Source organism: Hippoglossus stenolepis, chromosome 13 (assembly GCF_022539355.2).
Source record: "Hippoglossus stenolepis isolate QCI-W04-F060 chromosome 13, HSTE1.2, whole genome shotgun sequence".
Taxonomy (NCBI): domain Eukaryota; kingdom Metazoa; phylum Chordata; class Actinopteri; order Pleuronectiformes; family Pleuronectidae; genus Hippoglossus; species Hippoglossus stenolepis.
The window spans coordinates 16,950,929-16,965,432 of NC_061495.1; the positions used below are offsets into that span (position 1 = coordinate 16,950,929).

At 42.8% G+C, this 14,504-nt stretch overlaps 1 protein-coding gene across 6 annotated transcripts in view; it reads left to right on the forward strand.

Moving 5' to 3' along the window:
* Positions 1-14,504, forward strand: part of LOC118119943 (phospholipid-transporting ATPase IH-like) — a 36,012-nt gene that overhangs the window by 17,992 nt on the left and 3,516 nt on the right. The window contains exons 9-31 of one of the 6 annotated variants that reach the window (XM_047342585.1): positions 99-163; positions 252-333; positions 441-591; positions 701-898; positions 1,010-1,183; positions 1,828-1,994; positions 2,511-2,582; positions 3,132-3,205; positions 3,329-3,432; positions 3,853-4,034; positions 4,397-4,630; positions 4,763-4,940; positions 5,027-5,129; positions 5,506-5,651; positions 6,059-6,118; positions 7,319-7,446; positions 7,539-7,674; positions 8,174-8,197; positions 9,938-10,003; positions 10,287-10,390; positions 10,491-10,656; positions 11,960-12,074; positions 13,548-13,671. In XM_047342585.1, coding sequence (XP_047198541.1) covers positions 99-163; positions 252-333; positions 441-591; positions 701-898; positions 1,010-1,183; positions 1,828-1,994; positions 2,511-2,582; positions 3,132-3,205; positions 3,329-3,432; positions 3,853-4,034; positions 4,397-4,630; positions 4,763-4,940; positions 5,027-5,129; positions 5,506-5,651; positions 6,059-6,118; positions 7,319-7,446; positions 7,539-7,674; positions 8,174-8,197; positions 9,938-10,003; positions 10,287-10,390; positions 10,491-10,656; positions 11,960-12,037 — 2,692 coding nt within the window. In that variant the 3' untranslated portion in view covers positions 12,038-12,074; positions 13,548-13,671. Of the gene's footprint in view, positions 1-98; positions 164-251; positions 334-440; positions 592-700; positions 899-1,009; positions 1,184-1,827; positions 1,995-2,510; positions 2,583-3,131; positions 3,206-3,328; positions 3,433-3,852; positions 4,035-4,396; positions 4,631-4,762; positions 4,941-5,026; positions 5,130-5,505; positions 5,652-6,058; positions 6,119-7,318; positions 7,447-7,538; positions 7,675-8,173; positions 8,198-9,937; positions 10,004-10,286; positions 10,391-10,490; positions 10,657-11,560; positions 11,687-11,959; positions 12,075-13,547; positions 13,743-14,504 lie in introns of those variants that run through there. The other 5 variants (XM_047342584.1, XM_047342583.1, XM_047342587.1 and 2 more) reach the window with 5 other exon arrangements.

Here is a 14,504-nt window from a genome sequence, read left to right on the forward strand (position 1 = left end):
TTTCCTTTAGTTTTCACAGGGCCAACTTTTTTTTCTCAAATCATCAAATGGTGTTTTTTGAAATAAAGGCAACTAAGGATTGTGTTTTATTCTTGCAGACCACTCGGAGCTGAGAACTTGCTCCTTAGAGGGGCGACACTGAAAAACACACAACGCATTTATGGTACAAACACACAGCTTCACATTGTTAAAACATCAAAAGAAAGGTTGTTGTTATTGTCGTGGTAACTCTGTGTTTTCTCTCTCCTCAGCTGTTGCAGTCTACACTGGCATGGAGACGAAGATGGCGCTTAATTACCAGTCTAAATCTCAAAAGCGCTCCGCTGTAGAAAAGTACGATGAATGTCTAAACTCCTTTGCTGCACAGTCAGGGTTTCTGCAGGGTCTTAAAAAGTGAGCCGTGATCCTGACCCTCACTTTACTCCCTCTCGTCTCTGCAGGTCGATGAATGCCTTCCTGATAGTGTATCTGTGCATCTTGATCAGTAAAGCGGTGATCAACACTGTTTTGAAATACGCGTGGCAGTGGTCTCCCGACCGAGATGAGCCCTGGTACAACCACAGGACTGAGAATGAGCGGCAGCGGCCCGTGGTTTGTCCATCGACCTCCGCTTTAAAAACTAAATATCCATGCCTATAACCCCCAACTCTGATATTCACTAAAACATCATTGGTGTTATTTTTCGTTCACCCAACCACAGGTGATCCGAGCGTTCACAGACTTCCTGGCTTTCATGGTCTTGTTTAACTACATCATCCCGGTCTCCATGTACGTGACGGTGGAGATGCAGAAATTCCTCGGCTCCTACTTCATCACGTGGGATGAGGAGATGTTTGATGACGAGCTGGGAGAGGGAGCTCAGGTCAACACCTCCGACCTGAACGAAGAGCTGGGACAGGTATATATATATACACACACACAAGCTAACCACACACAGACACTCTCTCTCTCATTCACTCACTCACTCACTCACTCACCCACACTGTAACTCTCTCTCTCTGTCTCCCAGGTGGAGTATGTGTTCACTGATAAGACCGGCACTCTGACTGAGAACAACATGGAGTTTATTGAATGCTGTGTTGATGGGAACGTCTACGTCCCGCACGCCATCTGCAACGGACAAATCCTCAGCGCTGCGTCAAGTATAGACATGATCGATTCCTCACCTGGAGGATACAGGAGAGTAAGTGTGTGTTTGTGTGTGCGTGCTTCTGTAAAGTAAGCAGGCCCCTAAATCCAGCCTGAGTTGAAACTACGCTGCACCAAGAAAAGAAAGACGACTAACATTTCCAGGCGGAAAGACTATTAAAGTAATTTCTTGGACGTTTATGTCCATTTTGCGTTACCCTCCAGTATATCCAGTTCATATAAACTTCAACATTTTCTCTGCAGCCACTGTTTGCTCTGTCTTACATGGACACAGACACAGAGAAAGTGATGAGTCGTGCGATCCTGGCAGGGGCAACAGTGATTTGTTTAGATATAATAGAAGAAAAGTTGTGGAGTCAGCATAGGCAGCAGAAGCCACCACATATGACCAGAGAGGGAGAAGAGCAGCCCCTGCCAAAAAACCTAAATGTGCAGAGAACTCAAGAAAGAAAAAAGATTTCAAGCATATTCTGCTGCTGGGAAATGTAGTTCAAACATACCACAGCAGTGACAATATGGCACCACACTGTGATCCTTAGGATGGCAAGGAGCTTGAGGATTACTGCTTGAAAAGAAGAAACCATATCCCGATGACTGAGTTCAATGATGCACCTTGGACATGAACTGAACTGTTGCCTGAGTGAAATAAAAAGTGTTTCTGGATTTGTTTGTCTGTAGGAACACGAGGATCTGTTTTTCCGGGCGATGTGTCTGTGCCACACGGTCCAGGTGAAGGAGGAGGAGACGGTGGATGGTATCAAGAGAGGCATTCACCAGGGCAGGCCCACCTCCTTCTACATCTCCTCCTCACCGGATGAGGTGGCTCTGGTGGAAGGAATGAAGAGGTAAACTCACTGATTCACCTAGAGACGCACGTGGCCTCATACTTTTTGCTGCGTGAACGCAAATGTGTCTTAGGCCACATATGTTGGACCACCTACTTAGTTTCAACGCTTTCAACTCTGATCCCCACAGAAGCCATTTTCAGACATGAACTCCGGAAAATATCTGGACAATCGGGGCTGGACATTTTCCAGATTTTGTCTTTCACATATGAAAAACGCAGTCAGACATGTTCACATTACAACAAGAAAATGTCCGGAGCTTCCAGATGAGGTGTGGCACCTGGGTAGAGCATGCAGGAGGCAAATTCTGCTACGAAAATCAGATGCAAAAAATCTTGTTATCGTTCCAAGTTGACATCTATGTCTGCATCCTCTACGTGAATGGCTCCTCTTTTCCATCCAGTGTCAGAACACCTTTAGTCCTTTCTGAGTGTGATGCAAATACTACTGCTCCTCATAGTGTACATGGAAACCTTCTATCTGACTTAATATTCTTTCCATCTCTCTTGTTGCCAGGCTGGGTTACACCTATCTAAGACTGAAAGACAACTACATGGAGATCCTCAACAAAGATGATGAGATTGAAAGGTTGGTTCATTGTGGTCACACCACAGGAGAGAAACGAGGAGTGAGTCAGTTGATGGATCTGTGTCTGTACATCAGCTGCCCGGAGGGAACCAGACCTCGGATTGTGTTTCATGTTACTATAAAAACTACAACCACGAAACGGTGGGCGGAGTTGTTGGTCAAAACGCTCTCACTGATTGAAAGGCAGCAGTGTTGCATTAGAGATGCATTTTGTGGAAAGTGTCTGATGTTTTGATCGGAATTGGAAGTGTTGCTGTGACCATCCTCTCTCTCCATCACTCTCTGCAGTGGTCTGTCAATAGTGAGTTATATAAAGGAAGCAGGGGAGCAGGAGCTAAAAAAAAACTGTTGAAAATCAATTCAATCAATTTCTGATTACTTTCTGTTTTTGATAGGACCCTCTCTTTCTTCAGCTGGAGCATGACCAGGAAGTGCAATATGCACTTAAAAATTAATAAATAAATAGTTTTATCCTAAATACTTTCATGGAAATAAAATAAATAGGTTAACAACAGGATAATTTGAATGCCAACACTGTCTCTCCTCCAGGTTTCAGCTGCTCCATGTCCTGAACTTCGACTCTGTCAGAAGGAGAATGAGTGTCATTGTCAAGTCAAGCTCAGGTGAACATTTTTTCAGAAATCAGTTTTAATACACGTTATAAATCTTCCATCAGACACTAGAACAGTCTTGTGATTTGTCTGAATTTGTTTTTGTTTGCTGTTCGTGTGTTTGTGGACTCTCAGGAGAATACCTGCTCTTCTGTAAGGGCGCAGACTCGTCCATTTTTCCCCGGGTGGTGTCTGGGAAGGTGGAACAAGTGAAAGCTCGGGTAGAGCAGAACGCTGTAGTAAGTGTACAGATTGTGACCAGTATGAATTTAGAGTGGGTTTGATAAAAAATCACATCACTCAGTGATATTCTTCTTTGTTAAAGGACAATAATGTGTCCGTATAGACGTCTACCTCATGAAATATAAAATAATTTCATAAATGTGAGGGATTTAATTTTAATTTAAAGCTAAATTAAATTTGATAAAAAAAATGAATATGTACTTATTAGCAACATAAAGAAAGTTGATATTTGTGTATAAGCAATTAATCAAATGACTTTGGTGTAAAGGATTAACACAGAATTATGTTAAAATTATGCTGTTGAACCTGTTAGCATCTTTTAGCAAATTGTTTTGACCTTCTTGGCGGAGGTAACAAACTCACTTGGGTTCACATGACATTATACAACGTTTCTCGGTTTCTCTCTGTAATAACAGGAAGGGCTGCGGACTCTGTGCGTCGCCTACCGACGGCTGTCGGAGTCAGAATACGAGGAGGCGTGTCATCACCTGACCGATGCCAAGCTGGCCCTGCAGGACAGGGAGCAGAAGCTGGCGCAGGCCTATGACATCATCGAGAGGGACTTTGTGCTTCTGGGTGCTACAGCGGTGGAGGACAGGTTGGTCACCAGGGAGATAGAGAGGAAGGATGAGAGAGAATTCAAAGCACAGAGGAGAGATTAATGAGTCATGACGCCATTTTCAAAGTGTTTTTATGACTCACGTGGCCAAAAATATAAATGTTCTTTTATTCTTTTTTTATCCTGTGATACTGAACATTTTCTAAGAACATCATCATCTAACAAGGCAGACTTCAGTATTGACCCTAACTAATTTACAGTTTGACTTCCTGATAGATGAAGTGCTGATGAGCAGGGAGCGGAATGATCATGCATTGACAAGTTGTCACCAGTTGGTAATTGATTGAGGCTTTAACCCACCCGACTGGAGGCTGTGATCTGATTGACTTATTGACGTGCAGGCTCCAGGAGAAAGCTGCAGATACCATCGAGTCCCTGCACAAGGCCGGCATGAAGGTTTGGGTCCTGACGGGAGACAAGATGGAGACGGCGGCGGCTACCTGCTACGCCAGTAAACTGTTTCGTCGAAGCACACAGATCCTGGAGCTGACAAAGAAACGCACAGAGGAGCAGAGTCTGCACGACGTTCTGTTCGAGCTGAACAGGACCGTCCTCAGACAACGCTCGATTTCTGGGTATGAGACAACCTCATGGAGAGTGCTGTGAATCCACATATCACACAATCACAATCTATGTTCATTAAACTTCAAACCGCAGTCTCGTCTACAATTGATTTATCTTCTTTGTTTCGTGGTATTTTCTTCCAGGTTGTCAGTCGACTGCATCGACTTTGGTCTGATCATCGACGGGGCCACTCTGTCTGCGGTATTAAAGCCGAACCAGGAGGGCGCCGGCAACGGCAACTACAGAGAGATCTTTCTGGACATCTGTCGCAACTGTAGCGCCGTGCTCTGCTGTCGCATGGCACCGCTGCAGAAAGCACAGGTGACAGAGCGGCACTTCCTTTTGCAAACGTTCTTCCCAAATGACAAACAGTTGTATTGATTAATGGTGCGTTTGTGTTTCTGCAGATTGTGAAGTTAATAAAAGCTTCCAAGGAGCATCCCATAACCCTTGCTATTGGCGATGGAGCCAACGATGTCAGCATGATCCTGGAAGCGCATGTGGGCATTGGTGAGCTCCTTTCACTGCACTAATCAGTGGCTAATTTGCTAAATCATCCATTAATATATGAAAGACGTTTTTTCCACCAGAGCCAGAGTTGATTTTTAACGCTTATTACACTGATGCATATTAAAAACGAACAGCCAAGATTATCTCAAATTTGTCACATTTTACAGGGTTGCATAAAATGTTGCTATCATTATAATGGAAAATATAATAGCGATAATTAAACAACAAACTTGAAATTAAATGATTATATTTTATAGATAAGCTATAAAAACAATATATTGAACTTGATTTTTTAAAGGTTTGCTTTTGCCACATTTCACTGGCTCTTATTTGGGTTTTATATTTTTTTGTTTAACAGTCTCTTGTGTTCCCTCAGGTATCATGGGTAAAGAGGGCCGACAGGCAGCAAGGAACAGTGACTATGCCATCCCGAAATTTAAACACCTGAAGAAGATGTTACTCGTCCATGGTCACTTCTACTACATTCGAATTGCTGAGCTTGTTCAGTACTTCTTCTACAAGGTACCAGACAAATGCTTTGTGTACCCCAGTGGCTCACACGTTTTAATCACTTTAGCGTAATTCCCGGTGAAACACTGAGTTACAAAGCGCCAGATTTTCGCAGCTACTCTGACAGATTACTGGATTCATGAATCCCCGGTGCAACATTCTCTCCTGGATTCATGGGCGCAGTGATCAGTGTGGGCGGCTTCCACAGAAATCAGCGCCCTGCCAACTGATTCATTTTTTCCTTTTTGGCAGGCCAGCTCCTTGCGGCCCACTCACCACTCACTGAGCTTATAGCCCAATCTCTGCATAAACAGAAATGTGTAGATCGTAGCATTTTTAGATTCTTCAAATCTCTTCACATGTTCTTGTTGGAAGATTATCGCTGACTCCTCTTGTTGTTTTTCTTAAATCTTTTCCAGAATGTTTGCTTCATCTTCCCTCAGTTCCTGTATCAGTTCTTCTGTGGCTTCTCCCAACAGGTAAGTAGTTGATACTGAGGTGGGGTTAAAGTAAGCAAGCACCCAATGTCTGTATGTACAGTGTTTACATATCCACAGTGTTTTAGTTTAAATTATTGTATGTTGCTCTTAATCTTAGTTTATGTTTATCGTCCGTGTCCTTGCGTGTAGCTGCGTGTGCCAGAAACATCCAACTTTTTAAACTTTGCATGCACGTCTAATGCAACATGAGTCTGTGAACAGGTCCCTCCCTCTAGACATATCTATGACTCCTCATTATGAGGGAGCATAGCAATTCCAATAAAGGCTCTTGGAGGGAGATTGCAGAGACTTTTGGTAAACACAAGGCATTCTGCAGGAAACTATGGAAAAAACTCTTCAACCAGTTTGTCGAGGCACACGAGCCTGAAGCATGGCTCCTAAAGAACACAAGATGGTGCTAAAACCGTTCTGTTTGTGTTTATTCTTCTTTGCCTTTTTCCCGCTGTGTTGTTTTTATTTTTCTCAGTGGAAGCACTTATCGTTTAGGGAAAGCACCGAGTCACTGCGCCTCAAGGGAGAGTATGAAGGGAGAGGCGTATCCACGTCACAGTTTGTGTGTTGTAATGACCAATACGTCTGTATAACCACAGCTTTAGACAACACAGATAATGATAATCTGCTGATTCTGTAGTTTCCTTCAACTCTACTGAGCGTTTAAACTTCGTTGGCTCAGTGTTTTCCGTCACTAAAAGCTCAGATAAACACACATCGTGTCCTTACACTAACGTCTGACAAAGTTAGTAACTAGCTGGTGAACAAATTGTAGCATTTACTGTAGCTGTAGAGACCAACACAGAACAATACAGAATTAAATGAAAAGCTAAAACTAGAAGAAGATATTTATGAATGTATTTCTATATTCCTTTTTTGAGCACGCACAGCCTTATTTGAATTTCTTTCACCGGGATTTGATATGACTGCTGATGTTTTTGTTTGTTTTGTTTGAATTCAATTAAATAAAGAATGAATATTGGCCAGTAACACAACTTCAGATAAATTTGACAGTTCAGTTTGTGCCATAACAACTTTGTGAGCCGTTATTATGTTGGATGTTGTTTTTTGTTACTTTGTTGCTGCCCCCATGTGACCAAAAAAATTAAACAATACAGCTTTACATTTTTAAGATGTCCTTTTAGATATATAATGCTGTCTGTCTCTGTTGTGTTTGTCCCTTTGCAGCCCCTGTACGACACCGCCTATTTAACTTTGTACAACATCAGCTTCACCTCCCTCCCGATCCTCCTCTACAGCCTGGTTGAGCAGCACGTCAGCATGGAGACACTCAAGCGGGATCCCTCCTTGTACAGGTGAGGTCGAGACAAAATGTATGTGTTGCCCTGGTAAAAAATATCGTTTGACTGTTACAACTCTTTTTCTCTTTTCTACCCCTCTGTCTCAGGGACATAGCCAAGAACTCCCTCCTCCGCTGGCCCGTCTTCCTGTACTGGACGTGCCTGGGTGTGTTTGACGCCGTTATCTTCTTCTTTGGTGCCTACTTCCTGTTTGACAACACCACCTTCACCAGCAACGGCCAGGTGAGCCTCAGCCTCTGTGTCAGCAGACAGCCGCTTCTATCATTATAGTAGAAACACACAGTTTTGTGGGGCGTTTGAATCCTTCAGGGAATTTAAAGGAGGATAATGGATAAAAAAAGAAAACTTTTTTACGAACACTCATTCATCTCCATTGGATTCTCATGAAAGAGGAGTTAAGTGTTACGGGATGACTCATTTTTTTGTCTTATCTGTAACAGTAAGAATTCTGTTCTGGGGTCGTCCCTGTAGCTCAGCAACATTGGATCTCCATTCATATCGACAACGCAATAGCATCTTTCTGTGTATTGTTAATTTCATGTCAACTGTTTTCAATTGCCTTTGGTCCTGTTTTTTAAGTTGAAACATCCTGAAAATCATTTTACCCTTTGTCCTGATTCTTTTTCTCTTTTTCTCCCCCCTCCTCTTCTTCTCTCTCTGCTTCCTCTCTCTTTATTTTGCTCCTCCTCCTCCTCTTCTTCTTCTTCTTCTGCGTCCTCAGCTTATGACCACCAACACACAGATGGTAAGCCCTGTCTCCCTCCCTGTCAGCTCTCTCTGTCTTTCACGCTCTTTTAGTTCCTGTCGTACCGTTTAAGCTTTCAGTTTGACCGTTTCATCCGGTTTCATCCCTCCTCACTGCACATCATCCATGCACTTTCATTTGAATGTGTAGTTTTCTCGTGCTCCATTATTCCCCCTAATCTCTGTAAAGCCCTGAATCCTGCTCAGCACCTGATCGTAACAACTCCACTGACACAGTAGAAACCTTAGATGCTCCCCCACACTATTCCTGTGTTTGTTAGTAAATATAAGTATGTAACGTAGATTAAGATCCAACATCTGTTTGTTTTTCTGTCTAAGGTGTGCATTTGTGTGTGTGTGTGTGTGTGTGTGTGTGTGTGTGTGTGTGTGTGTGTGTGTGTGTGTGTGTGTGTGTGTGTGTGTGTGTGTGTATTTGTTTCTTCCTTTGTATTTGGGGTAGCAGTTTTGGGGTTGGTTGGTTTTTAGGGGGGGCTTTTCATCATGTACACTTTCTGTTCTGTTGACAGATGCTTAAAAAAGGCAATACACACTATTTCTGTCATTCATAAAGAAAATCAGTAACTATATTGTCTCTCAGTGGAGAACATACCTCCGCCAAGGCCCAACAGTCTACTTCAATTCAATCAAGCTGCACCAGGTTTCACACACTCAAAATATCAGTTCTCCAAAGCCGTTCTCAGACTTGAACTCCAGAAAATGTCCGCACATCGGGTTCCGAACTTTTTGAGTTTGCGTTTCAAATACGAAGAACAGAGGAGGAGATTATCTGTTCAGAGCATCATGCAGGAGGCAGGACGTATAAACTCTGCTGCAGAGATTACATTAAAATTTGTGTTTAAAGCACAATCTTATCTTATCACCAAAAGCTCTTGAACATCGTCTTTCCACGATGAAACCTTCTTCTGCGTCTTCTACGTGCGTGGCTCCTCGTTTTCATCCTGCGATATTTGTATTCATTTGTTGTTGTTGTTTTTCAGTTTATCATTCATCGCATGTTAGAAACGTCAACAACATATCCACTCGCTCGTGATGAATCCTCCAGATAATTTCCTGCTGTGCTTACACAGACATTATCTAGAGATTTTACTTGGGGCTGGCAGGAGAAACTCCAGGGAATGTCCGCAGCAACTGACTCGTTCTCACATACTGCCCCTGTGGATAATTTCAGGAGATTATTTGGAGTTCATTGCATGTCTGAAAGCAGCTATGATGTTTTTATTAAGATCCATGAATTATATCCCCTGGGAAATCTCACAGTGTTGAATAAAGTGAAAAAATAATCCCTGGATCCGCGCCCAGACAGGGGTGAAAACATAACCTCCTTGGCGGAGGTAATGAATGAAGGAAGATACTGGTCCCAACAACCAGCTGTGTCTGTGCTCTTTCTCTCCCTCCATCCTCCTTCATCCCCCACCCCCCGACTCTCATTCCATCTGTTCACTCCTGGTGTCTGTTTAAACCTTTCTAGGATTTCAGCAAGTTGTAAAAATGTGGATGGTGAGAGGTGATATTAAGATTTTTGGCTCAAACCTTAGAAAGAATTTACAGAAAATGTCCTCTTCCTAACTGATCACCTGTACCACAGCAGATATGGTGTGAAAGTGTCTGTCTGCTCCCTTCCCATGCTCGTAGTAAAACCCTAGTGTGTTCACTAATCCACGAGGCAGGTTGTGTGAGCGCCGCGGCCTCTAACCCTCTTCTTTCTCCCTCCTCCTCACAGATGTTTGGGAACTGGACCTTCGGGACTCTTGTCTTCACTGTGCTCGTGTTCACCGTTACGATCAAGGTGTGTAAGTCTTCAGAGGTCTAATGATGGAGGAGAGAGGGACACACACACTCATGACCATTGTATTGCATAATCCCTCCATTCGAAAGACGTCATTAACATTGCACGTGAGCCCGGGTGTATCCGTGCACAAGCCCGCGGCGCTCGTGTTCACTGTTATGTTTCATAATATGATCGACTGCGCTGGATGCTCGGTTTGCGCAACAGTAAAGCCTGAAGGCAGTGTCATTGACGTTATTGACTGCTCCAGTGTTTACTATGTATTTATTCTTGTTTGTTTCAGCTTGCCTTGGACACACACCACTGGACCTGGATCAATCACTTTGTCATCTGGGGGTCGCTACTTTTCTACGTTATTTTCTCTCTTCTCTGGGGAGGCATCATTTGGTATTATACCCTCTGTGTTTTTTACTGCTATCTATCGCCTTAAATGTGTTTAGCACATTTCTGGAAAAACAATCCTTGTCTCTTTCCTGTCGCTGCTCAGGCCGTTCCTGAACTACCAGAGGATGTACTACGTTTTCATGCAGATGTTGTCCAGTGGCCCAGCCTGGCTCAGTATCATCCTACTTATCACGGTCAGCTTGTTGCCAGATGTCATCAAGAAGGTCCTCTGCAGGGCCATGTGTCCCACAGCCACCGAACGTGCACAGGTAGGTCCACAGTGAATCTGCTGAAGCTTTCAGCCATAGACTATATACAAAGATGGTCGACATGACGGTTCAACAAAAGTGAAGCTAAAGTGTCTCAATCACACCCTGGTGGCTGGATTCAGTATAGGCCATGAACCCTGGCTTCTCCATGTTAGTGGATGGGACATGGACTAAACTAAAAAGTCAAAGTCAATTTTAAATACATTCTTTTTTAAGTTGTTTTTGGATGAGCTTGGTTTTAATTAGATATTTGATGCTTTTAAAATGAGGCAAGGCAGTTTTATTTATAAAGCACATTTCTTTACACAGAGGTAGATTCAACGTGCAGAGACATCAAAACAACACAGAGAAAAAAATTTAAGAAATTCAAAATCAGAAAGAAGTTATAAACAATTTTTCCAGCAAAATATAAGAGGTGAAAAAGAGCAGAATAAGAAGAGGTAACAAGACTAAATAGGTAAAAGAAATAAAAAGGATAGAATCTGTAAAAACGATAACAAAATATGTAAATTTGTCAAATAGATAGAAATGAGTAATATAATAACTGACTCCCGATTGGTTGAGAATGTGTATGTTAGCTTCGTTTTTGTGCAACAGGAGGAAGAGACGTGTCTTCCATCTTTATTTACAGTCTGTGCTTTCAATTGTCTTGTTCAAATGTCATGTTGTAGGAGTTTTGTAAAATGATTTTACCTATTGTTAACTAAATGCTTTGCTAAAGCCATTAACGAATCGCTAATTAATGCTCTCCCATTTTTAAGATGTTTGTGTTTTTGCACCTTTCGGGGTTAAAACAACCTGCTAAAGTAATAGTTCTCTTAAATCCTTGCACACACTTAATATTTTGATAGTAATAAAGCATATGAGTGAGCCTCTAATCAGTTCCACTCTATTAACCATCCAGGAAGACCATTAAGACCCCTAAAAGCTCCGAACATCAGCGTGATTTACTGTGACTTCTGTTCCCTGCGGCTTTGCTTCACCTTCCCGTGAAGCCAGATCCTCCATGAATGGAAAAATAAATGACGGGTCTGACAGATTTCTTCTTCTTGTGCTCTCTCTCTTCTCTTTTCTCCCTTGTCACTGCACCCTAATGGACCGCCCTAATCAAAATTCACACCATCCTCCATTGTTCCTCCCTTTTCTCTTCCTTCACCCTTATCCGCACCACTGCCATCCTCCTTTTTTTCTCCTGTCTTCACCCCCTTCATTACCCTCTCCCTTGTCTTCTCCTCTCTTGTTTCCCTCCCCACTGCGCCCGTGTGACTCTCTGCACTCACTCACTCCTTCGTGGTAACTGCAGTCCCCTCGCCCGTGCCTTACTGTGGAGCCGTCCACCATCTTCATGCTTTCTCAGTCCTCCAGCAGAATGAGTTTCTAATTGGCCCAGAGAGACGAGAGAGGAGCAGGAAGAGGAGGTGACTCTCTCTCTTTTACGCCCTCATCTCTGTGTGCATGGTGGCATGTCCCATGTGTAAACCACTGATCACTGTTTCAACACCTCACCTAATGTCAGACTAACCACTGGGGGCACTGCTGATGATGCCACAGTGTTAGTGTGTAGACCAGGTTTCATTCATCCTGTTTGTGCCATTTAGGAAAACAACTTCACAGTGAATGTTTAATGTGGTTTAGAGCAACACTATGTAACGTTCAATGAGCAACCGAACTTTGTATATTACCCATGATCCCTGGCTTCCTAAACCAGAAGAGAGCTGCTGAAACAAACACACCAGACTCTGTTTAGAATTCTTAATATTTTAAAGAATATTGAAGACAAACGCTGTTTTTAATGACCACTCATCAAAGTTACACAGAGAAAGAACAGAACTACACCCTAATCCAAGTCAGTGTATTATCAAACTGATTTTGAAGCTGCTATCTTAAGGTAAAATAGTTGCATAGTGTTGCTCTAAGAAAAGTAAGTTGCATGTATTATATCATGTTTTCATATTTTTCATGTTGTCGCCTTGTCATGGTTGTTTTTAAAGATGAAATGATGTGGTTTTATAGGTCTGCTGGACAGGAAATTGTTTAGGCCTACATTTGAATTAGCAGAATTTCTTCCAATATAAAGCACCAGCTTCATATTTCATATTGAATAATTAATTATAGAGTAATAATCTTGAAAATGTTGGACTGTTTAGCTAAGTTCCAACTACTCTAATGTAAATAATGGTAGCTTTTTACATTAATTTAAACTGAATATAATGTAACTTATAAAAACAACATTTTGGGCCATTTCGTATTTTATTTATAATCTATATTTAATTCATCATCATGGTTATCTTGTAGACATTTGATATCAATAATCAAATAAACTACATCTGATTGACAGAAAATGTTTAAAGTCCCAAACCAAGACTTAGCAAACCTTGTGTTTCTTAAGGTCAATGACACTGTTCACACCTGTTTCTGAGATATGTCTTGTGGGATCAGACCACAATTACTCTGTGCTAAATATACCTGTGCACCAGTGAAGGCAGACTGATGACTAATATGAAGTCACATTCAATGACTAACTTAAACATAGAGTGACTGTGTCTTCATTGCACTCCTTGTCAATGTCAAATTTAAAGTAAGAGAATGACAAAGCTCAGACGCAAAGTTTGCTACAGATAATTGGTTTAACTCAAACAACCAGGACGTTGTGTTAAAGTCCACAAGCTTAGTAAGACTCCTGGAAACTGCAGCGGTTGATCGCTGTGGATTGTTCTGCAGTCAGTTTTTTAGGGGATCATAGTTTCCGACATTCAAAATACATTTTCTGCTGCGTTCTGACGGCAGGTGAGGATTTGACTCAGATTCAGGTGGTTGAATGTTACCAGGTACAAGACACAGGCTCTGAGTCGATTCCATTATCACCTCCTTTCCTTTAACATCATCCACAGAAGGTAAGAACAGCCCTGAAGGGTTGTGTGGCTCCTGGCCCTGCTGCTCCAGGGGGCGCCAGTGAGCAGGAATCGCTCCGCCCTAATAGGACCCGTGAGGGAGACAGTGGAGACAAAGCTGCTAGGACCTATGACTCCATGATGTCACACAGCATCTCGCTCGACAAACCCTAGAGTCCCCCCCACCCCCTCTAGGTGGGCTATGGTCACCATGGTAACAGCCCCACAGAGGGCATTGACAGTGGGGAGTCGGCTCTTAATGCTGCCACCGCGATGCTTCCTGCTGCTGCTGTGCATTGTGTGGGGCATGCTGTCGTGCTATGGCTCAGGCTTCGAGGGGGGTGTTTGGCTGGGTACAGGAAAGTGTTGCTGCACGAGACGTTTCCTTTCGTCAGTCCTACTTTCAGGAATCACAATATCCAATTAAACCTGCTGTGCTGGTTTCAAAGTGTGCTCTGCTTCTCACCGCATGTGGGATGGGAATTAACTTGGTCTATGTAGCAGCTACAGGAGAAATGTTATCCTTCTCTTTATTTAACCCGGGTTACATAGAATCCACTTATGTGCTCGCCAACAAGTTCTAGGATTGTTGGTCCTTAGGATCGAAAGTAAAAGTTGAGGGTCCATTAGTAAAGGTTGTGGATCAGAGGAGATGATTGACCTAATAAGCAATACTCCTTGTAAGTTACCTGATGTGGCAGATAAACCTATTCAGTATATTTATGCACGATGCAGCTCAATAGGGTGGTACAGTGGTGCAGTGGTTTGCCCGGTCCCCTCAGGAGTTTCCTGGTTTGAATACCAGAGGTTGTTTGCTCTGTTGTGTTCACCTTCCTCCCAGAGTCCAAAGACATGCAGATTGGGGTTAGATAAATTGGAGACTCTAAATTGACCGTAGGAGTGAATGTGAGTGTGAACGGTTGTTTTTCTCTGAATGTAATGTATGTGGCCATACAC